The following is a 23638-nucleotide window of genomic DNA, read 5'->3' as shown; positions in this document are numbered from 1 at the left end:
CGTCAGCCATTCCTGGAAGTAAAAGTATATTCAAGGTTCTCAGGTGAGGATCCCACTCTGGTCCTACTGGATCAAGTTTACATTTTACTAACGTCTCCAGGTGATTTGTAAGTACGTTAAGAAGCAATGGCCCAGGGGGCTAGGGCAATGACTCAGATGGTAAAGCGTTTGTCACACAAGCTTGAGGATCTGAGTTTGGATCCATAGGACCTATGGGATGAAGCTGGTGCCCTTGCTCTGATGCTGAAGACAGGTGGGTCCCTGGGGCTCATTGGCCTGCTAGCCTGGCTAACTGTAAAATGGTGGGTGTGGTGGCACAAGCTTCTAATCCTAACCCCCAGAAGGCAGGCGCAGGCAGATCTCTTGAGAGTTCAAGGCCATCGTGGGTTGCATAGTGAGACCCTGTTTCAAAAACAACAATAAACAACACAGGCCCTTTTTCATAAATAACAAAGTGGAAAGCAACTGAGGAAGACATCTGACCACTGGGCTAAAACATTGGTCAGGAACAGTGGCTCACCAAAAGTGTTTAACAAACAAGCCATTTTTGTTCATGTGTCTGATCTTTAGGCAAGCTGCTCTAGAATCTCTCTAGCAGGTAAATTCTGGGGGATGTCTCCAAACATCCTCTACTGCATAACACAGTTTCACATGCAGCCCCTAAAAAATTGTGCTGGAGCTGAGATACACTAGCCTATAATGGTCTTTGTGTTTAAGTGTATGAAGTGAGTTCATACTGTTTCCCTCCAAAGTTTAAGTAAAGTTGGAATGATACACAAGGTTGTGTTTTCAAAGTTGCTGGTGTAGGGACAGGAGAGAACCACTGATCTACACACAGCTTTGACGCTGTAAACCTAAGGTAGTTGAATTAGTTGAACTGTAATGATGATACTAAAACAATCTATTGACTAGTTAAGAGTATATCAGACTTGATAGATGCTCACAATTGTAATAGGCCTTATGCTGAAACAGTTTTTGCAGAGTAGGAAAGTAAGGCCTGCAACGGTCCATTTCCGGAGTGTTGGGGGTGGGTGGGTGGGGGGACTACGAATTTCCTAAGTGGCGTATCTCCAACCCAAGTCTGATGCCAAGGCAGAAATTCCTTTGGTTTGGTTTCTTTTTTTCTGGGGTGGGAGAGCTGGTTTTTGTTTGAGACAGGACCTCACATATCCTAGGCTGGCTTCAAATTCGCTATGCAAAAGTATCTCTGAACTTGTGATCCTCCTGAGTGCCGGGATTTCTGGAGTGTGCCATCTCTCCTGGCACTCGAGCCACTGAGCCACATTTCCAGACAGCACGAGGTCTTCACTGCGTTTACTGCCTAGGACGACTCCAAGATTAGGACCAGTTTCCGCCTTTACACCAGCTGTCAAGATGGGAACTCAGAGGGAGGGGCGGAGCTCGTTGCAGCGGAAGGGGCGGGCTTAAGTCAGCAGGAAGTCCGGCTACAAGGATGGCCGTGTTGGCGAAGGTCCTGTAACAGGGTCCCAGGTGGGATCCGGGTCTTCCCCGTCTTCGGGTCTCAGGCTCCGCCCTGCAGCCGGGGCGGGACAGCGGCAGAGAAGTTCCGCAGCCATGCACGACGCTTTCGAGCCGGTTCCGATCCTGGAAAAGCTTCCCCTGCAAATCGACTGCCTAGCTGCCTGGGGTGAGCCGCGGGGCCTCGGGCCAGGGAGGTGGCTGCCCCTCGCGCCTGACTGGAAGGAGACAAGGCGTCTGACCGTGTAGGTGGGCTGAGGACGCAGGCTGTCAGAGAGGGCAGAGATAACCGGACTGGACACCCGGGGCGGCTTGCGCGATCTCTAAGGACAGTCCATTTGCGGACGTTCAGCTCTCCCGTGCACTGTGCATTTGGAGGTTGGGCTTGCTGTATTAATTGTGCTCGATTGGGGCCCATTTCTATTCCCAAGAAGTCCTGAGCGGAAAGGGCAAAGCATCAGGAAGTCGTTAAGCTGCCAGGGGCTTGAACTTGTTAAAATAAATGATTGTGGTGTTTTCTAGGTGAAAGACACAGGTGGTTTACTGGACACTGAACACTTTAGCACCGTATGTTTCAGAACCCTAGTGTTCACTCAGTTTACTTTTCTTTACGGTGCATAGCTCACATACTCACTTAGTCTAAGTGGTTGAGTGCGTTGTGTCGTGAAGTGCCCAAGTTACCTGACTGAAGTGGAAGCGCATCATAACAGACTGCCGTGAAACCTAACCCACACGACCTTGTATACTTTTTTCTTGGGATTGGCTAATGCAGAAAGCAAGGTCAGCATCTTTTGTGTGTTCTGGAGTTCAAGAATGTAAATCTTGGCTCAGCTGCATTGAGTGCTTTTCCATGAATCGTTATTATCTGTTACAACCCCCAAAGGCTAAGTAGGAAATAATTTAAAGTCTTTTCTATTAATGTCCATGTCCTAGAAATCAAGGGCCTATATGCAAAGGTAAAGTTTAGAGAACTTACTTAGTTTTTACATTGAGTAAGGTACCATGATGGACCATGTGGAAATCTTGATGGTGACCAGTGTCCTATGCATCTATTGATAGTTCTATCCAGCCATCCTTTCCTGAAAGGACTCTGTAGACTCCTCAGAGGGATTCAGACTTTTGTGTTACTCTGTGGCTTTCCTCTTTGAGCAGCCTCTAGCCTCTGTAAAATAGTACCCCCACTGTAAACTGGCCTAGTCCTTCGAATTAGGGAGAGAATTCTATTTCCTACAAACATCTCAAGAAAACCTCATTTCCTGGAGGAAAGTGCTCTCAGTAGAAAATAATAAATGAAGGGATTCATTTCTCTATTGTTTCATCAAACATGTATTAGATACCTACCTGGACTAAGTCTCTCCACCAGGGACAGGATTGCAAGGATGAGTGAGAAATAGTGCCAGTGTACCTAGAACACAGTGAGGACCAAATGCATAAGGACGTATTAGGGCGCCAGGTAAACGATTTCAACATTCAGGGCAGGTACTCAATTCAGTCTAAGACATATGCATCCAAGAAGGATGGATGCATGCAGCTACTTGCCACATGCTTGAATTAGCTTGTCAGAATCGTTGCCCCTTTCCCCTCTAAGAGAGACTCATTAACTCCGCGTCGTCAGAGTAAAGATTCCACTCAGCTGAGGTTCTTTAAAAGTTTTGAAATGAGAAGTAGCTTTTGTTCTGGTTTGACCCCTCACCAACTAGAAGAAATGTGCTGTCTCCTAGGTTACCAAGGTCAGTGTCAGTACCGGAAGGTTGTTTACTTTTCCTTGCATCAAATGATTTCATTTTCGGGCTTTAGATAATAATTATTGCTACTTCAGCACTGATGATGATTGCTCCTAGACATTTGTTCTTTTACCTGGGAAGTTCATCCAGCAATCAGATCATGTAGAGCCAGACAGAATTTAAGCTGGAAGACTGTGGCACCGTTCATCTGTCTTCTGGGCATGGAAATGAGGACATTGACGGTCTCTCCCTGAATTCCAGTTATAGATGCCAACTTTTCTTTAGCATTGGGATGTCTAATAGCATGACCTTAACCATTCTAGATTTTTTCAAGTGCTTTTTAGATGCATTTATTTTATCTGTATGAGTGTTTGGCCTGCATGTTCGTTTGTACATCCTGTGTGTGCCTGAGGACGTCAGAAGGTGCCAGATCCCCTGGAACTTGGGATCTGAAGCTACATATGGTTGTGAGCCACCATGTGGGTTCTTGAACCAAACTCAGGTCCACCCAAAGAGCAGCAAAGGCTCTTAACCTCTGAGCCATCAATCCGGCTCCTGCTCTAGATTTTAATGCCACCAAATACTCCTATCATGTGTCCCGTGTTGTAATAAATGGTATTTCTTTTTCTCTTTAGTTGAGGCGAAAGGCCTTGGAATCACGGTTGACTTCTCACATTCTCAGTCTCCCAAAGGATTTTGACTGACCCGAATAAATCTCCAGTCTAGGCATTTCTTCCATGCCTGTTGCTGTTGCTCTTGATGAAGGAGGGCTCTGTCTTTTATCTCAGTTACGATGCTAGTGTTCTCGTTTACCTTAGCCTGACAGAGTAAGCCTTTGAAGACTTGAGTCCCATTGCATCTCTCTTGCTCAAACCCCTGAAGTGGTATTAACATAACTAGACTAAGTTCCAAAGTTTTCACCATAGCTGGCAATATCGGGCATGATCAGGTTGGAGGCCAAGACAAGAGCATGGGGAGCCCAGGGTTTCAGGACCAACCTATTCTATGTTGGGAGACACTGTAGACCTTGTCTTAAAATAAGAACAAGCAGACAGAACACATGAATTGTGTATGTACGCCTGTGTATATTTGTATTTGTGAAAACTGCTCATTTTTACTTGTATGGCCCAAAGAAACACTGGAAGAATAAACCAGAATTACTAAATGATAGCTGTAGCTTTAGAAAGGACAGCAGTGGATAGAGTGGATAGTAATGGAAACTAGACTTTTCATAGGTTTTGGGTTTGTTTGTTTCTGTTTGTGCTGTATATTTGTTTATTTGTTTGAGATAAGATATCACTATATGTTCCTGACTGGGCTATAACTCCCTACGTAAACCAGGCTGGCCTTGAACTCAGAGATGTGCCTGCCTCTGCCTCTGCCTCTGCCTCTGGCTCTGCCTCTGGCTCCTTCATGCTGAGATTTAAGGCATTCATCACCACATCCAGCCCAATTTTTGGTTTTAAACTACACACACACACACACACACACACACACACACACACACACACACACATATATACTATATAATTAAAATTTAATTTATATATGCCAATCTCAGAGTACCACCCTAGGAATCACTGATCAGAATCATTAGGTGTGAAGCTAGGGATTTTCAAGTATGTCTACTTCATTCTGATGCAGCTGAGCAGGAGTTTACCTTGTAAGAGCCCCTGCACTGGGCCAGGACTGAAACTGTTTACTGCATGAAGTTAGGCTGTGTTACACTGCTGGATAGACAGAGTTTCATCAAGATGATATGAGCAAGAGGTCCCCCAGCCTTACTCATTTCCTGGGGAGTTCAGGTCTAACCTCTAGCCCCAGGACTAGGTCTTACTTCCCCTTGTTATGCCTTGTTATGACCAGGACTCAATATGGAGCCAGGGCTGACCTTCAATTCATGATCCTCCTACCACTTGAGTCCTGGGATTACAGGTATGGGCCACCACACCCACCTCCTTGGTAGTTTTCTGGGACTGATTCTAGTTGGTTTACATGTATATTACCTGTTTGGGTAATAATGTTCTGTTTTCTGGTATGCAGTATTGATTCCCAGGTGAATATCCATGTCGTGCTGTTCCCGGTCTGCCAGGCTTTTTGTTTTCTCTTTGTTGTGCTCCAGTAGCTCTGTTATGTGAGTTTGTGAGTGCAATGGCATGTCCTTTCTATAGACAGTTGTATTATAGCATTTTTTCACTGTCCTCCAGCTCTTACATTCTTTTTACCTCCTCTTCCAAAATGTTTCCTGTGCCTTGGTGGGGTGGGGGTGGGGTGTTTCTATAGATGTCTGTGTAGCGATGAGTACTCAGTAGTCACTTTTTCCCAGCATTTTAACCAGTCATGAGACTCTTCATTAACTACTGTCAACTGCAGAAGAAGCTTCACTGGCCAAGTCTGAGAGTAGCATGTGGTAATGAGCATAACCATAGATCTTTTTTTTTTTTTAATTTATTTATTTATTATAAATGCAGTGTTCTGGCATGTATGCCTACATGCCAGAAGAGGGTACCTGATTTCATCCTAGATGGTTGTGAGCCACCATGTGGTTGCTGGGAATTGAACTCAGGACCTCTGGAAAAGCAGCCGGTGCTCTTAACCTCTGAGCCATCTCTCCAGCCCCATAACCGTAGATCTTTAGAAGGCAGTTTGATGCCATGTCCTTGGAACAACAGTAGCAGATAATGGTAGTGGTTTACCCCCCTGGGCTTATGGCCTCCGAAGCCAGGGACTTTCGATTAGGTTTACCTCTTGGGGAGCAGGCCTCAAATCCAATCAGAAACTGGTTGGTTACCCACCTAATTCCTGTCACTGTTGCTCCAGTGGGCATGTCCTGCCTGCTAGGTTGGTGTTAGAGCATTCAGAGTTCACAGCTGAGTAATAGCACTGTTGATTTTTCTCTCCTCGTAGCCTGCATAGCACCTCGTACGTAGTTCTGTGATGGCTAGTCGGCAGGGAGGAAATTCCTAGCTCAGTTCCAGCTCGAGTTCTCTGTGCCCTGCAGCCAGAGTGAGTTGTATCTTTAGCAGTAGTGGCTTGCGCTCTAGATATGGTGGGAGACCAAGAGTGATGGCAGTACACTGTATTATTGTTTGGGGAGCCTCTGTGGCCTTCCTGGCCAGTAACATGAGGTATCCCACAGCTAGTGCTGAGATTTTCATTTAGTAACCAACTTCTTCCTGGAAAAGCATTGTCCACCCATATAGGATGCCTGTGTTCAAATTCTTTCTCTTGCTAAAATTTTATACATATATACACATATATCTATATATATATATATGTGTGCGTGTATGTTACTTTTATTATTTATTAGTTTATTTGAGACAAGGTCTCACTAGGTAGTGCTTACTGGTCTAGAATTCACTCTGTGGATCAGGCTGGCCTCCAACTCGGAGAATTAAAACATTATGTTTTCAATTTACTTACAAAGTAGTGGATCCATGAGGCTTCTTTTTTTTCATGCATCCTTAGTCTTGGTTAGCCCATCCCCACTCCATGTCCCTCAAACTTAATTTTAAACAATGAAGCCAAGGACATTTCTTTTTTTTTTTTTTTAATCTGCTAACTTTCTAGCCTAAAAATAACCTTGTTTGGTAGCCCAGGCTAGCTTTAAACTCACGGAAGTCCCCCTGCCTTAGTGGTCCAAGTGCTGAGATTATAGGTGTGAGCACACATCTGGCAGAATGAGTCCTTTTTGGTTGTTTCATTTTCTGACATCCCTTTCTCTTCCTCCTCCTTTCAGCCCCTTCTGCTGTGCCCCCCCAGCCCCCCCAAACACATACTCACTGGGAGCTGAATGCAGGAGTTATATTTCTCACACCAGGCAGGTGCTCTACTACTGAGCCACAACTCCAGCCTCCGCAGACCCAAGTTGAAGAGCTAGGGTTTTCACAAAAGCTAATTAACTTTCTCTGGGCCCTTTTCTAGAGGAATGGCTTCTTGTTGGAACCAAACAAGGACATCTTCTTCTCTACAGGATTCGGAAGGATGTTGGTAAGTGTCTCGAACCAAGAAGCAGCTGACTTGTGGTGATACAAAAGAAAGCTATAATGGTTAACTAGTGCACAGCTATGAAAACGGAGATTCCTAGACCAGTAAAGGAGTGACTAGGAGAGAGGACTGTGGGGAGGGAAGGAGAAACATGAGAATCTCCTGGGATCTGTTTTCTTTAACAAACTCTTTCCTCCTCTGGTGGGTTGAGCTGAATAGCCCACACCTTCTTATATAGGAGATTGACTGCTTAATAAGAAATGTTTCTGATGGAATAAGAATCCTGTATAAATGCTATATAGTGGTAGGCAGAAAGAGAAAAATCCTGTAAAGAACAGTATCCATTGATGTGGATGGCACTAACCTATGAGGCTAGGCTACGAAGAGGGCATTGTAGGTTTGTGTACAGTTTTACTTCTTGGCCACATGACTGGGTGAGTCCTTTCCAGTACCAGCATTCTCTTTTGTAAACTTCGACAAAGTTTTTGGGAGCAGATAAAGCAGTAATAGGCTTGGAAGAACTTTAAAAACTAAAGCTCTTATTAATTGTGACTTTGTCAGTGATGATGTACAATAATAACTAAAGTGTTTGAAAGGTGTTCTGCTAAGGACTATCCCTTTTTTTCTGGTTTTATGCCTATACTTTTCTTTATGGAAAATGGATGTTTGGGAGGTTGGAGAGAGAGCCCCACTGGTAGTTTGTGCCTTGTCAGTATGAGGATCCCCAGAACTGTCATAAAACAGCCAGGCTTACCATGCGTGCTTGGAAACACAGGTCTGAGGAAGTAGAGACGGGCAGACTAACAGAATTATCGAGTTCCAGGTCCCAGTGAAAGACCTCATCTCAAAAACCCAAGGTGGAACATCATCTGATGTCCTCTGGCCTCCACCTGCATGTGCACACATGTACATATATTCCTGGACACAGGTGTGGACACACAGAAAGAAAAAGAAAGCTGATGTTTGCATATTATGCCCTAAAGTCACAAGAAGAGGTTGGACCAAGTTGTCATTATTCAACCGTAATGGACCTGAAAGTCCAACAATCACATAGTTTTAAATTTTTTCATTTTATTTTATTTATTTATGTGTATATGTTTCTGTGTCTGTCTGTGTGTCTGTGATTATGTACACATACATATATAACTAGGGAGGACAGAAGAAGGCATCAGATCCCCTAGAGCTGGAGTTCTAGGTGGTTGTCAGCTGACAGATGTGGGTGCTGAGAACCAAACTCAACTCCTGCAAGAGTAGCAAGTGCTCTTAACCATAAGCCATCTCTCCAGCCCCAGCAATTACAGTTTTCAACCTGATATGATGCCCCCCCCCACACACACACACACAAAATACAAAAACAGTCTTTCAGGCCAGGTGTAGTGACTTCATGCCTGTAATTCCATGATGTAGAAAGCTGATGCAGGAGTATTGCTTCAAATTCAAGACTAGCCTGGCCTCCATAGTTTTAGGTATGCAGTTAGGCCCATGGTTATCTCAGGGAAAGGTGTTTTGTATGTTGTTGTGTTATGAGATGAACTGGCTGATTTTTTGCTTTTTAATGACACATTAGTTTTGCCTGAAAGACTAGTTTTTCAGACCCCTTGGGATATTGAGTAAAGTTTGTTTGTTTGTTTGTTTTTCAAGACAGGGTCTCACTATGTAGCCCTGGCTGTCCTGAACTCACTGTGTAGACCAGGCTGGCCTGGAACTCATAGAGACCCACCTGCCTCTGCCTCCCAAGTGCTGGGATTAAAGGCGTGCGCCACTTTGCTCCGCTGGTTTGTTTGTTTGGTTTGGTTTGTTTTTAAAGAAGTCACTTCAGAGGAAGACAACTGGCAGTATTTGTCAAAAGTTATAAACGTTAGAGCTTTCAGCAGAAAGTGAGAGTTGTGGCCAGTCAGTGCCTACCCCATAAGCTTGCTGCCTTCTCAGACCTCAAGGCATGTTTTAACTCATCCAACATTTATTTGACTAGAAACCATTGCTAGTGCTGCTATAGAAGGCTTCCAGAGAAGGGGAACTGGAGCAGGAGGGCAGATGGGAGATGTGGGGACTTCAGGAAGCACAGGGCAGAGCAGGAGGGCAGATGGGAGATGTGGGGACTTCAGGAAGCACAGGGAAGAGCAGGAGGGCAGATGGGAGACGTGGGGACTTCAGGATGCACAGGGCAGAGCAGGAGGGCAGATGGGAGACGTGGGGACTTCAGGAAGCGCCAGGGCAGAGCAGGAGGAGGGCAGATGTAGTGTGTGCAAAGGTGGATTCCAGGCAGCTACAGGAACATCCAGGAAAGACAGGTCTGTGAGACATTTCAGTCCTTCCTGTCACTAGGTGTCTGTCAAGAAGGGTAGCCAGCAGGTCTCAAGCTCTGCCTTCAGGCTCCTAGCACTGAGCCAGGGTTGCTTTGATGGTGGTCACCAGCTTCTGAAACCTGCACTGGGCACCCAGATAGCCACACCTCTCTTCCTCAGAGTGAAGCAACTTCCCATCTACTGTCCTTGGAAATAACCTGGAGGGTTATAATAACCTCTCCACAGATAGCCGGACATCCAGGGAACTCATCTTCTAGCTTTCTCTTGACCCAGAGGTACTTTGGCTTGTAGCCTCAAGTTCCATAGAACACAACTGGAATAGCCAGTGAGCAGCCTGGCTCTGGATTGCAGCCCCTGTGAAGTACAAGAACCAGGTGTGGCCAGCTCTGGAGACCCTGAGGTCTTGTCCTTAAAGATTTTTCGGTTGAGGTTGGGAATGACATTACATAATGAGCATGATGTTAAATATTCTAAAATGCGATATGCTATCATTTGGAAAATTTGTGACTCGGTGAAACTATTTTTCCAGATGTTAGTTTCCAGTTGAAGTTTCAAATCACTCATGAAAAGGGCCATCCAATGCATCAGACAGACCAGTTGCCCTTAATGTAACAGAATAAGAAGTTCACTGATATGTCTGAGGGTGAGTCCTCATTCTGAGAAACTCCCTTGGTCAAGTATGTTATCAACAGTGGAAATCCAGTTGCTTGAATAGAATATTGCTCTTTTCCAGCTCTATCTGTGTGAGAACAGATGTTTGTCAAGCACTGGCTGTTCCCCTAGCTACTTAATCCATCAGACACCTCAAATGTGATTTTGGAACCTGCCATAGTACAGCATACCTGTAATTCCAACACCTTTGAAGGCTGAAACAGAAGAACAAGAGCTCCAGACCACCCTAGACTATATAAAAAGGCCCTGTTTCAAAAATGCAATGAGACCCTGTCTCAAGACAGTCAAACCAACCAACCAATGAGGGGCCATTGACATGGTCCGGTGGGTGAAGTGCTTGGCTGACAACCCAGATCAATCCCCAGAACCTGTGTAAGGGCAGGAGAGATCCGACTCCACAGAGTTGTCATTTGTTATGACATATGTGTGCTCCTGCCCCAGTAACAAAATAAAATTAGGAAAAAGTGAAAACCCTTGTAGAATTCGTACCTATAATCTCAGCATTCAGGAGGCTGAGGCAGGAGGGGATTACAGTAAGTTCAAGGCCGGCCTGGGCTATGTAGTAAAACCTAGGCTACCATAGGCCACTATAGAAAAGTAAGACCTTTTCTTAGAAAACATTGGGATAATAAGACCAGCTCCTTGGGGTTAGTTGTGAGGCGATATAAAATATAGATTAAAATCAATCCAGCACTTTGTATCTAGTTACTGCTTCATAGTAGCCGTTGGAGTTGTAATTTCTCCCACTTTGATTGGGTAACTTCTGTAGCTGACTGTGTTTGTTTCCCCAGCCAGATGGGCTCATGCGTCTCTGTGGTGTTGACTTTCTTCCCCTTTTTTGTAACAGTGCCAGCAGATGTAGCCTCACCTGAAAGCGGCAGTAAGTGTAGACGCATCCCCGCACTCTGGCTTGGAGGTGGTGCTCTTGGCTCTGTCCTCGGGTGCAGGGTGTAGGGCTTCGCTCGGAGGTAGTTGTAGGTGGAAGTAGACTTTGGGCTGGGTCTCAGGGCTTGTGCTTTCCATGTGACAACTACTCTTTACCCTCTTCTTGAGAATCACTTGGCCAGTGTGTTTTGTAGAGTAAGGTCTTCAGACTCCAGGTACCCTGCTGCGTTGGTAAGCATCATGTGATCTTTTCTGCTGTGCTAAAGGTGCATGAAACCCTCTGCTGGAACCCTGGAGTTGAAAACCACCTACTGTGCTCAGTAAAGAGAGCTGCCTGTTAGACCTCGGACTTGTAGTCTTTTAGGTGTTTTTAGAGATTTATTAGGAGTGCAAATGTTGCCACGTTTTTATTTTATATGTGTCCCCATATTTGGAACTACAGAGGTTTTTCTGTTTTCTATAGGTTGTAACAGGTTTGAGGTAACACTAGAGAAGTCCAATAAGAACTTTTCCAAAAAGATCCAGCAGGTAAGTGGCCTTGATCAGTGCTGTAAGTATTATTCGGCTTCTCTGAGGCTCTGCTGTTAGTCTGGTTCTCAGTACTGTGATTCAACAACTGAACAAGGCTACTTTAGGAGAAAAAAGATGGACTGAGCTCACAGTTCTACAAGTTCAAGAACACAGTGCTGCCAGCATCTCAGCCGTGATGAAAGCCTCGTGACAGGACACACACAACATACTGTCACACAGGAAGCCAGAGATGATTCAGGAAGAGACTTGACCTGTTTACCTCTCTTGAGAACTAATTGAATCCCATGAGCACTTATCCACTCTCTTCTAATTATATATGCCAAGTGACCCATTGACTTCCCACCAGGCCTTACTCCTTAATGTCACCACAGTGGGGACCAGGCTCGCAACAAATGCATTAGCTATTAAGGGATACACTCAAGCCCTAGCCAAAGCTAGAACTTGATGATGTTATTTAATTTGAATCCTCTTCTCTCCACCCTCTTTATATAGGGAATCTCTGCCTGTGGTCAGGTGCCTGAACCCTTTTTCACAAGCAGAAACCGTGGTTACACAGAAAAATGAGTCAGAAGTCTGTAACCAGTACAGGCCCTTTAGTCTGATTTAGTCTTCTTGTTAAGTGAACTTTTGTTAAACCTTACCAGAAATGTTAATTGAGTATAATGATTTGCTATTTTCCAGATCCATGTGGTTTCCCAGTTTAAGATTCTAGTCAGCTTGTTAGGTAAGAAAAGGGGCTACATTTGTATTTCATGTGTTAATTTGACAGTTAACAATGAGCTGGTATCTTCTAACCATATACAGCAGGGCATATGGGTAATAAAAGCAGCATCTCCCATGACTTTGAACTCTAGTCTTCAAGATTCTCTGTTCGGTGATCAATAAGTAATGATCCATCCAGTGATCGTATATTTATATGCCATACCCTGTGCAAGCCTGAAGTAGACATGAGGAATACTGAGATCAATGAGACATTGTTTCTACCTTTGATGTTTATATTCTGATTATCATGGCCAAAATTTAGGAAGTAGTGGTGATACAAACGGTAACAGTGCTGTGGGATCTGAGGAATGGGAAGGACTGATGGTTTCCTTCGGAAGAGAGAAGTAGGCAGAGCCTGAGTGGCAAGGAAGAACTTAAGCAAGGCCGTCATGTGGCAGTCGATGTTACTTGTGGCCTGACTTAGGACACGTGGTGAAGAATGACAAGCTTTCAAGCCAGAGGCAGGTAGGGCCAGACTGTTAGGGCCCTTCCTTGCAAAGTCATAGTTTTGTAGGAGGCATCCAGAGAGGCCAAGACTAAAACTTACCTCACACCCTGTGCTATTTAGCCTGAGGCCTAGATAGCAGAACCATTGTAACCTGGGTCCCCAGTTAAACATTTAAGCGGTAAATCTTCACCGTAGAAACCAGCTAAAAGGTCATTTCAGATGTTTTGGTAATCCTTCTGCCCACAGGTTTGCTTTCTGCAGTTTTGGTTACCTGTGGTCAAGCGTGGGATTGAAGGAAGGACGTCAGTAAGATACTCTGAGAGAGACAGCACTCACGTGCTGCTGCTGTTGTGTATCATAGTTGTTCTGTTGTTAGTTGTTTCTAAGCTCTTACTGTGCCAAGTGAAGCTTTATCAAATGGTATATGAATAAGAAAGGATATTGGGCACTGATTGGTGCCTTGGAGCTGAGTAGTTCATGGGGGACTGCTGCATTACTTGGCTAATTTTGCTTAAGCAGAAATCCTTGCCATGGTTTCCACAAAATCCAGAGAGAATTTCATTTTTCTAATTGGAACTTCCTAGCATATGTAGCTCAGAAAGCTATTTCCTGGATAAATATGCTGACCTCTTTCCACACTTGAGAGGACAAGGGCAGTAGGAAGTGAAAGCCCCCTTACTGAAGTCAGCTCAGAGTCTTAAGAAACAAAATATCCAGGTCAGAAGATGTTTGCACTGATAGAGTCTGGAATGGATCATTGTTAGTGAACCTGGAGGTACGTCCTCAGCCAGGGTCTGTAGTTCACTTCTTATAGATGTTACACAGTTACTTTTTGTTGTTATTGTTTTTATCTTAGTGATTGTATTAGTGATTGACTTAGTGACATTGTACTTCCTCCCAAACAGAAAACAACATTTATGTCCATGACTTGCTGACATTTCAGCAGATCACTACAGTTTCAAAGGCCAAGGGAGCATCATTGTTCACTTGTGACCTCAAGGTGAGTGTGTTTGATGGGAACTTTGTCTTTGTGAGTCCAGCATTGCCTAAGTTCCTACCACTTCATGGGAAGAAGGACTCTGACGTCCAAACCCAGCAGCCTTCAGAGAAGAATATTTTGCTTTGGATCATATTATATGTGGTATGGGATGCAAGAGTTTCATTCCCTGTGTGCTAATTAAAATGCCAGGTGTCTGTGTGTCAGGAGGCAGCTAGCCAGGGGAAAGGCAGTTAGTTGTCAGGCAAACCATGAGGAGAAAGTAAGACCTTAACACTGTCATCAACCTGTTCGTGGTATCAAGTTGACCTGTTCTAAACAAATTACTGTGGTCTTTGCTATTAGGGAGTTTGCACTGTTCAAAAATGACGTCTTTGTTTTTGCCAATTCGTCATCTTTCAGTTCTTCAGACTTCCTAGGCCTCCTCTCAGTGGGGATCACTGTTAACTTTTGGTGGCTCACTCCACTCTTTTTTAAAGATTTGTTTATTTATTAGTATACAATATTCTGCCTGCATGTATGCCTGCACACCAGAGGAGGGCACCAGGTCTCATTATAGATGGCTGTGAGCCACCATGTGGTTGCTGGGAATTGAACTCAGGACTTCTAGAAGAACAGCCAATGCTCTTAACCTCTGAGCCATCTTTCCAGCCCCCTCACTTCTACTCTTAATTGCTCTGTGCTTAGAGATTTTTCCCAATTCTTTCTAAGTATTACAAGTGGGTCTGCTGTCACTGACTCATACTAACCCCTGACCCAGTTCATGACAGCCATGGGCAAGAACATTTAAGGAAACGGGGGTGGGGGGTGGAGTGGGGGTGCAGGGAATGGGGGATGACACAGTTATAGAATGGAAGACATACTCTGGGATGTTTTTTCTGAGTTGGGAGTGTCCATTTGGAAGAAGTGCTCCTCATCCAGGTGTGTCTAAGTACTTGGCAGAGTGGTGTTCCTCTACCCAGCGCTGGCAGTGGGCTTTAGGTTCTGCAGATTTGTATTCAAGTCGAGGTGGCCAGTCTGCTTGTCTCTGTCCTTGAACTCATCGCATCCTCCTTGGCTTGGGTGTTTCTCCCCAGCACACTGAGACCGGTGAGGAGGTACTGCGGATGTGTGTGGCTGTGAAAAAGAAGCTGCAGCTGTACTTCTGGAAGGACAGGGAATTCCATGAACTGCAGGTAAAGGCCACTGTACCCGCCGTGGGAGCAGGGTGGAAGCTGGTGCTGTCGGTAGCCCACAGCCTCCTGTTTAGACCTAGTGAGGTTCTCCCAGGCAGATACACTGACGCAGTGCCCTGGGGCTTGCCCATGCCCACTGCTGTGGAATTCCACAGCATCACCGAAGGTTGCTTTATCTTAGAGTGGCTCACATTTCCAGATGCATTTTTTCCAGTTCCTGGGTGATTTCTATTTTTATTAGGGTGATTCATATTGTTTGTTTGTTGTTTGGTTTTCTTTTGTTATTGTTTGTTTTGAGACAGGGTCTCTCTGTGTAGCCCTGGCTGTCCTGGAACTTGCTCTGTAGACCAGGCTGGCCTTGAACTCAGAAATCCACTTGCCTCTGCCTCTTGAGTGCTGGGATTAAGCCCAGACCTGGTTTATATTTTAGGTATATAGTTTTGGGGGTGTAGGGTATTTTGCAGAATGGAAGTAGTATAACAGAAAGGCCTGAATCTCACCCCACCCCCCCACCCCCTTTTAGAATCTTTTCATTTGGACTCATATTCTCTTTTTTCAGGGGGACTTTAGTGTACCTGATGTGCCCAAGTCCATGGCATGGTGTGAAAATTCTATCTGTGTTGGCTTCAAGAGAGACTACTACCTGATCAGGGTAAAGCCTTCTGTGTTTGCTGCTCTCATCAGTTTGCCTTGGGGAAGTGGTCGTGAGTTTACCTTGACAGATGACCACCGCTTCCGAACTCCAGGTCGGGAGACAGACCTCCTTAAGTAGGGTGTAACAGCGTTCCTGTCTGTGTGCACAGTGTTTGTGTGTGTGCTCTTAGGATTTGCCATAAATCAGGTGTCTGTAGCTTCAGCCAAGCAGAGTCAGCTCTCAGTTCTCTGCGTCATTATCCACAGTATCTGATGACTGGGACAGGATCAGGGCTCTGTCTGTCTGTCTGTCTGTCCGATCATCACACTCTTTCCCAGGTGTCGCTGCTCAGAATTACATATGAACTTCAGTGTTAACTTAAGTATTTCTGACTTTAGAGTTCAAAATCTCTTAGTGTATTTGTTTTCAGTTTTTCCACTAATTTCAGAAGTTGCACAAGTGTATTGTAGAAAATGCCAATGAGGAAATGGGGGTGCTGATCATCCAGACTCCCTCTCTCCCCAAATCAGAAACAGTGCAGGTGAGGGGTGGGGGCTTTTGTTTGATTCCCTAGCACCTAGAGAAAAGAAAAGAAAAAAAAATACTTCTGTTATATGGGTTTCTCCCCTGTTTTAAAATATACCTTGCTGGAGGCTGGAGGTGGCTCAGTGATTAAGAGCACTGGCTTATTTTTGAGGGGACCCAGATCAGTTCCCAGCACCCACATGGCGACTGATAGCCAACTCTAACTCCAGTTTCAGGGGATCTGATGCCCTCTTCCAGCCTCCCTGGACACCAGGCATGCCTGTGGTACATGTGGTGCACAGACATACATGCAGGCAAAGTGCCCATGCACGTAAAAACCCTGCTATACAAACTGTCTTTATAACTTGTTTTTCTACCACAGAGTGGTGAGGAGCCACGCTGTCTTTTCCCCTCTCATGTGCATACTGGAGATAGAAAAGATGGCGTGCACCTCACCTCACAGAGTGATCTAAATCTCTTGGCTTCACACTGGTCTAATAATCCAGACCTGGCAGTTATAGAAGCCTTCCACCTTGCTCCCCACAGTGTTAGCTCTTTATTGTTTATCTCTTCGCTATTTTTGCTCCGCATGTTTAGTTTGGGGATATTTTACTGTTGCCAGCACTTGGGGTGCAGAGTCCTGAAGGAGTCGCTGCTCTCAGCTGACAAGATTCTGACCAGGCATGTACATGCTGAGAGGAATCTGCAGTGGGATGGGGCCTGAAGCTGGAGCAGGTGTCTCGCCTTCTGACTCCTGTGGATGCTTCTGTCACACACCACCATCACCACTGAGCTACATCCTCAGCCCCCTCACCTCCTTAAGACTTCATTTTCTGAGGGTAGCAAACCGTGCTTTAGGACCCTGGCTATTAAAATATTGCTCATGTCTTTACATTAAATTCCACTCTTTTTGTTATATGATCTTGGTTTTAACAAATATCTAGGGTTATGTAACTAATGCCACAGTAACAATTCAAAGCAAGTCTGTCACCTCCCATTCCTTCCAGCTGCCCCTCATCTAACTCCCAGACCTCCACTGCTGACGATGTGTTATCGCTTAGTTTTGTTTTTTGTAGAATGTCACATAAACGGACTTGTATCAAATGGAGAGCTTCTACTTAGCACAGTACACTGTTTTTCACTGCTGAGTACTGGTCTGTGCCATGGGCGGACTGGAGTTTGTTTATTCGCCTGTCAGCTGAAGGATACACATGTTCCCCATTTTTAGCAACTCTGAATAAAGCTGCTATAAACATCTGTATGTGAGGATTTCTACAAATGTAAATTTTCATTTCTGGTGGATAATACCGAGAGTAGGCTTGTGCTTAGCTCTGTAGAGAGCTAGCATATGAACTATCTGTACCATTTTTCATTCCCAGCGGTGATGCTCTGTGTTGTAGCACCTAGCATCAGTAAAAGCCCTAGTTGCTCTGCATCGTAGCACGGTTGGTGCCAGGCAGATGATTTTCTCCGCTTTTGAAACTGGTCCTACGCTGTGGTAAAGATTATCATCATGAAAACCATATTCGCTCAAGTCAAACAGGGAACATTATGGGCTTCTCTGGTTTGGGTTTTGTGTGGACTTCTCCAGGGAAGTGCTGGATGACCCCTCCCGTCTTCCTGCAGGTGGATGGGAAGGGCTCCATCAAAGAGCTCTTCCCAACAGGAAAGCAGCTGGAGCCCTTAGTCGCCCCTCTGGCAGATGGGAAAGTGGCTGTGGGCCAGGACGACCTCACGGTGGTGCTCAACGATGAGGGCGTCTGCACGCAGAAGTGCGCCCTGAACTGGATGGACATCCCAGTGGCCATGGGTGAGGCCCGCAGCAGCTGCTGCTTTGTCCTGTGCATGGAGGCTCTACCATCCCTGTAGAAGCAGTTCCATCAGGCAGACTACAGCAGACTGCCCACCCTCTGCTGCTCACTCCCAGCTCCCCTTCTTTTAAGTACTCACTTTCAGGAACATTAAGGAGGGGATAAGGTTTTTCTGGAAGTGGAGTTTTGCTTCAGAGGGGGAAGAATGTACAAAGAAGTGTGTATTTCAGGAAGTGGTTGTCTGCCATCATTCCCACTTCTTTGTGCTTTTCTTTCATCTTCCTGTAATGGTTGTTACTAGCTCCTTTGCCACGTCTGGAAGTTCCTTCCATATCCCTCTGATATGTGTAATTTAGAGGGTCAGACTGCCCCTGTGGTGGAGTTTCCTAACCCTGCCTCCGGCTCCCTTTCCTCTGCAGTGGTATTTTCTGGAGCATGTGACATGCTTGCTGCACTTCCTTTGCAGTCAGAAACACAAACATGGTTAGTGCTTTCTGTACTGAGAGACTCTAGCTCATGAGAAAAGGGTTGCATTTCAGAATTTAGAAGTTCACAGAGAGGGAAGTTGGAGTGTTTAATTAGACATGAAGACGATGCCCTGCATAGGTAAGATTGGACTGGGCCGGGCAGGGAGTCTGGGATAGGATTTGAAGAACAGTGTCCTTACATTCTGGGCAGACAGGGCAGGATAAAACTGAAGATGCAGAAGGCAAGCTGACTGTGAGTGAGAGTTTGTACAGAGAGAGCTTGACCAGCTCAGCCGGCAGTCGGAATTATGGAGGAATTACGTAAGGTCCACTGTCAGGCCCATGGGAGGAACTGAGAGGCTGCTAGAGTCCTAGGTATCACTTCTTGATAAAGCATTATGTACTGGGGCTGGGGTGAAGAGCACTTGCTGCTCTCTCAGTGGACCAGAGTTTGGTTCCCAGCACTCATGACCAGTAACTTACAGCTGTCTGTAACTCCAGCTCCAAGGGATCCAGCACCCTCCTTGGGTTTCTCTGAGTACAACCACACATATATACACATAAGTAAATAATAAAATAAACCTTTCAAACCAGCAATTTCACAGTGTATTCTTAGCAGACCACTAGCTTTCACCAGTCTCAGCGCTAAGAATGCCATCAGGTAACATCTAAAACCTATAGCACCCTGCCTTCCTCTGGCCCCAAATCAAAGATGCTTTATTTACAATTTCTTTCGTTCTATAGTAACATCTCTTGTAGCCACATTCACAGTGGAATGCAGTATTTAGGGACACTGGAATCTGTGTTCCTAGGCCATAGTCATATTTAGGTCCAGAATAAACTCTTTCTTACTCTTTTGAGGTGAGACCTGTTTTTGTATTGACAGTACCACTGACTGAGTCACACCTGCAGTACCTATGTTTAAATTTTTGCAGTTAGCCTTAATGTTGTGTACAAACAGTAAATTTATTTCAGAATTCAGTATAAAGTAAAGCTTGTCTTTATTCAGTCTTAGAGGTTCTGAGTTTTTATATATCTTCAAAGATACATTTTCTGTCTCCGGCATTCATGTTAAATCTCCCTTGACACATAGCCTCCCAGAGGAAGGCTTCCATGGCAAGGCTTCTAGGCTTTTTTGCATACTAACTTTAGCACATTTACAGATTCTTTTGCTTCCCCCAGCGCACTAAGCTGGATTGTCCCATTCCTGTTACAAAGTACGGAAAGGAAAGAGTGGCTGTGGTAAACACTCTTAACAAAGTCGAGGAAGAAGCCAGGTGTGGTAGTGCATACCTGTAGTCTCTCCCACCTTCCATCAGCCCTGCCTCCCAACACCAGCGCACTGGGATTAAATGTCCAGTGTATGAGTATTAGAAAAGATGACAATATTCCAGCTACAGCAGGCGTGAAGTGGGGTTTTGTGTTCTTTCTCTGAAAATCTCAAGCAGAAACCTTACCAAGTGTGAGGAAGGGAAAAGAAACTTGCTCCTGTTCTCTCTGGAGCCCAGTTCTCTGCAGCTACAGTACCAGGACAGCTGCACCCTGCATTTATGCGACCTGGCTTCGTGACAGGTGGAAAGGTGCACAGGAAGCCGCTGTACACCGCTGTACAGTGGAGCTGGTCCAGCCGTGTTAGCAAAGCTCAGTGTAGCTCTGCTGGGCAGGAGATGTCTCTTGACATCACTTAAGCAAGCAATGGTCCCCTTTCCTGTGGATTGCGTGAGGGATCATCCTGTCTTAGTGTTTGACTTGAAGGTTTGGGTTTTTTTGAAGATCTGTTTACATCACCTTTGTGTGAGCAACTGAATCTAAGCCCATCCTTAACCCAAAGCCTTCGACTAGAACGCAAGCTCAACATGTCCTCTCTTACAGAGCACCAGCCTCCATACATCATTGCGGTGTTGCCCCGATATGTGGAGATCCGAACACTTGAACCAAGGCTTCTGGTTCAGAGCATTGAGCTGCAAAGACCCCGTTTCATTACCTTAGGGGGGTAAGGAATTTCTCTCTTCACTGTGGCTGTGTTGCTCCCAAGTCCCTGTACCATTGTAAATCTCATGCCCTCTTACCGATATTCTTCGGCCTCCAGATCAAACATTATCTATGTGGCCAGCAATCATTTTGTTTGGAGACTCATTCCTGTCCCCATGGCAACCCAAATCCAACAGCTCCTCCAGGACAAGCAGTTTGAACTGGCTCTGCAGCTCGCAGTAAGTCTTGTTCCTTAGATTTGGGAGGCAGACTGCTTGCCTCATCGTTTTCTAAAGCAACTGGACATGATGTAGGTATTTGTATTCAGATCTATATTATATAAATAAGGAATAAGCTGGAAGCCTGGGGGCTTTGATGGAGGGTTTGAGTCCACCTTCAGATATCCATGTCACCAGTGATTTTACTTGTTCACGTGTAGAGTGAATGTCAAGTATATTGGTGCCTTCTAGAAAGTAATGGAAGAATAAAATAACTCAGTAGCTATTATATGGTTGGCAATAATTCAAGACAATGCACACATTAACATATAGTGATAGTCATAAATGTCATGATACTGTCTCATTGAGTGTGGCCACTAGAGGGCCCCTCATTTCTTTCAGCAGTGACTTCTGTTGGCATGTGTCAGCCTTCAGGCTCTGAAACTGCCACACTCGTTACATTGAACCAAGCTGCTGCCTTCTGTTTACTGTGGCCACTGGGCCAGTCAGCTTTTTGTCACCGCAGCAACAGACAGCTTAGGAAGAAGAGGTGTTTATTTACCTCACAACTTAGAGATCCAAAGTCCAAGTGGTATAGTGCAGGCTCCATGACAAGGGCCACTCCTTGGCTTTGCTGCCACCTGGAACAGGTAGAAATACAAGGACATACAATCGGTTACACCATGAGCAGACAAGAGGGGTCAGGGCCCCTTTCATAACTGCCCTCTCTCAAGAGTGTCTTTTGTCCCCAGTGACCTGAAAGCCTTCCGGTGAGCCCCACCTCTTGACGGTCCACCCTCAGTTCTCGGTGTTGCCACCCTAGGAAGCAAGTTCCCGACACCGGAATCTATTGGAAGACACCAAGCACGTCCAGACATTTGCAGCCATTCTCCTGTGTGGTCATGTGGACTGTTGTTCTAGCAAAGCAGCAGTGTGTCTTGTTCCATTTTTCTCTCCCGTTGCTAGTAATTTTTTTTTTCTCTTTTTAATTTTTGAGACAAGGCTGTGTAGTCCGTGCTGGTCTCAATTTTGTGGCAGTCTGCCCCCCTCAACCTCCAAGTGCTAGGATTACAGGCATACACCGACACATGTGGCTTATGGGATATTTTTTACTATCTGTAGAGAGTGGATTTGATTTTCAGAAATGACCATAAGTCTCTGAACCTAACCTGGGCATTAGACTGGACAGTGCTAATTCAAAGACGTTAAGAGTAAGCTTGATTTCTAGATGGTCTTGCAGGTCTAGACTGTCTCTAAAGGAGACACCTTTAGTCACTTACGGTGGCTGCTTGTGTGTACGTGTGCATGTGTGTACTGGGGTCCATGCACCGATATGTGTGTGGAGGCTGGAGGCAGCCTCAGGCACTGTGCGTCAGGACAGCCGTCCTCCTTGTTAGTGCCCCCCCCCCATAGGGTCTCTGTGGGACCCGGGGCTCACTAGTTAGGTTGGCTAGCCACCTGGGGAGCCTCCTCTCTCCGCCTCCCCAGTGCTGAGATTACAAGCACATACCACTACACCAGCCTTTTTATGTGGGTTTTAGGGATCAAACCCAGGTCCTTGTGCTTGCTGTGTAGACACTTTATGGACTGAGTTATTTCTCCAGCCCATGATGGCTGTTTTGAACAGCAACTTTTATTTTGTGTGTGTAAATTCTGTAATTAAATTATAAATCCCACTTTAAGATGCTAATTTTTCAAGCTTTCCTACATGTATATATTGTCTGTTGAGTACACTGCCCTTCGGTTCTTCATGTTCCCTTTCTTCACCCCCCCCCACTGGGTCCCTTTGTTCTCTGGACAGTTTTACTTCTATATTACACACACACACACACACACACACACACACACACACACACACACACGCTACAAATGAGGAAAAAGGGTATACACATTTGTCTTTCTGAGGCTGGCATAGCTCAATTTGATTATTTCCAGTTGCCTCCATATTCCTGAAAATAACAGAACTTTGTTCTTCTTTATGGTTGTGTATACATGCCACACTTCCTTCGCCCTTCCTCTGTTGCCAGACATCTAGGTCGGTTCCATAACTTCACTGTTGTGAATGGGGCTGTAGTAGACACTGGTGTGCAAGTGTCTCTCGGAGAGGCTGACTTGAAGCCCTCCATACCCGGGAGAGGTGAAGCTGGGTCATGGGAAAGATTGAGTGTAATGGTTTTTAAGGACCCTCCACACTGGTCTCTGCAGTGGCTGGACTTGGCTTTCCTGCCTGCAGTGAATAAAGTCTCCCTTTTGTTCTCGCCCTTGCCAGCATCTGTTGTTACTCATTTTCTTAATGACTGCTGTTCTGACTAGGGTAAGCAGGAATCTCGGTGTAATTTGCATTTCTCTGGTGGCTAATGAGAGTCAGCGTTTTTTCGTATTTTTATTGGCATTCTGTATTCATCTTGGGTTTGCATGGTTGTGCCTGTGTAAGCATGTGATAGACAGAGGTTGATGTTAAGTGGCTTCCTCAGTCACTCTCTACCTTATTTTTTAAACCTGGAGATAACCAGTTTGGCTAAACTGCCTGGCCTAGAGATCCTCTTCTCTGCCTTCCTATCACAGGGATTATAGCTGTGCTTAGCTATACCTGGCTGGCTTTTCACTGGGGTGCTGGGGCTTTGAATTCAGGTCCTTAAGTACGTTACAGACTGAGCCATCACTCCAGCCCCAGTATTTCATCTTTTTTTTTTAAATATTTTTTTTGTGTGTGCTTGGTGCCCAAGATATATATGGCAGCCTGCCTATAATTTCAGTCTTAGAAGGTGGAAACAGATCATCCCTAGAGCAAGCTGGCTAGCAAGATTAGCCATATCAGTCAGCTCTGGGTTTGATTGAGAGACCTTTGCCTGATTGAATAAGGTAGAAGAGTGATTAAAGATAATTCCCGGCATCAACCTAGTACCTCACATGCATGCACACACACATGCATGCCACCCAGTCACATGTGTGTGAGTGCACGCGAACACACACACACACACACACACACACACACACACACACACACACACACAGAAAAGGGGAAAAAGTGAAAACAAGTGAAGTG

General features: G+C 45.3%; 1 protein-coding gene and 1 pseudogene across 2 annotated transcripts in view; one reads left to right on the top strand and one right to left on the bottom strand.

Moving 5' to 3' along the window:
* Nucleotides 1-1441: 1441 nt before the first annotated feature.
* Nucleotides 1442-23638, top strand: part of Vps39 (VPS39 subunit of HOPS complex) — a 40410-nt gene continuing 18213 nt past the window's right edge. Inside the window, exons 1-11 of one of the 2 annotated variants that reach the window (XM_059261188.1) lie at nucleotides 1442-1648; nucleotides 7128-7193; nucleotides 11016-11048; nucleotides 11517-11581; nucleotides 12266-12308; nucleotides 13700-13794; nucleotides 14868-14966; nucleotides 15526-15618; nucleotides 17752-17935; nucleotides 20276-20396; nucleotides 20493-20613. In XM_059261188.1, the coding sequence (XP_059117171.1) occupies nucleotides 1576-1648; nucleotides 7128-7193; nucleotides 11016-11048; nucleotides 11517-11581; nucleotides 12266-12308; nucleotides 13700-13794; nucleotides 14868-14966; nucleotides 15526-15618; nucleotides 17752-17935; nucleotides 20276-20396; nucleotides 20493-20613 (993 nt within the window). In that variant the 5' untranslated portion in view covers nucleotides 1442-1575. The remainder of the gene's footprint in view (nucleotides 1649-7127; nucleotides 7194-11015; nucleotides 11049-11516; nucleotides 11582-12265; nucleotides 12309-13699; nucleotides 13795-14867; nucleotides 14967-15525; nucleotides 15619-17751; nucleotides 17936-20275; nucleotides 20397-20492; nucleotides 20614-23638) is intronic. The other variant, XM_059261189.1, reaches the window with a different exon arrangement.
* On the bottom strand, nucleotides 9567-10486 carry LOC131909978 (selenoprotein W-like; annotated as a pseudogene).

This window comes from Peromyscus eremicus, chromosome 4 (assembly GCF_949786415.1).
Source record: "Peromyscus eremicus chromosome 4, PerEre_H2_v1, whole genome shotgun sequence".
NCBI classification, from domain to species: Eukaryota; Metazoa; Chordata; class Mammalia; order Rodentia; family Cricetidae; genus Peromyscus; species Peromyscus eremicus.
Note: the sequence above shows the minus strand (reverse complement) of the source record. Positions and strands in the feature narration are given on the sequence as shown.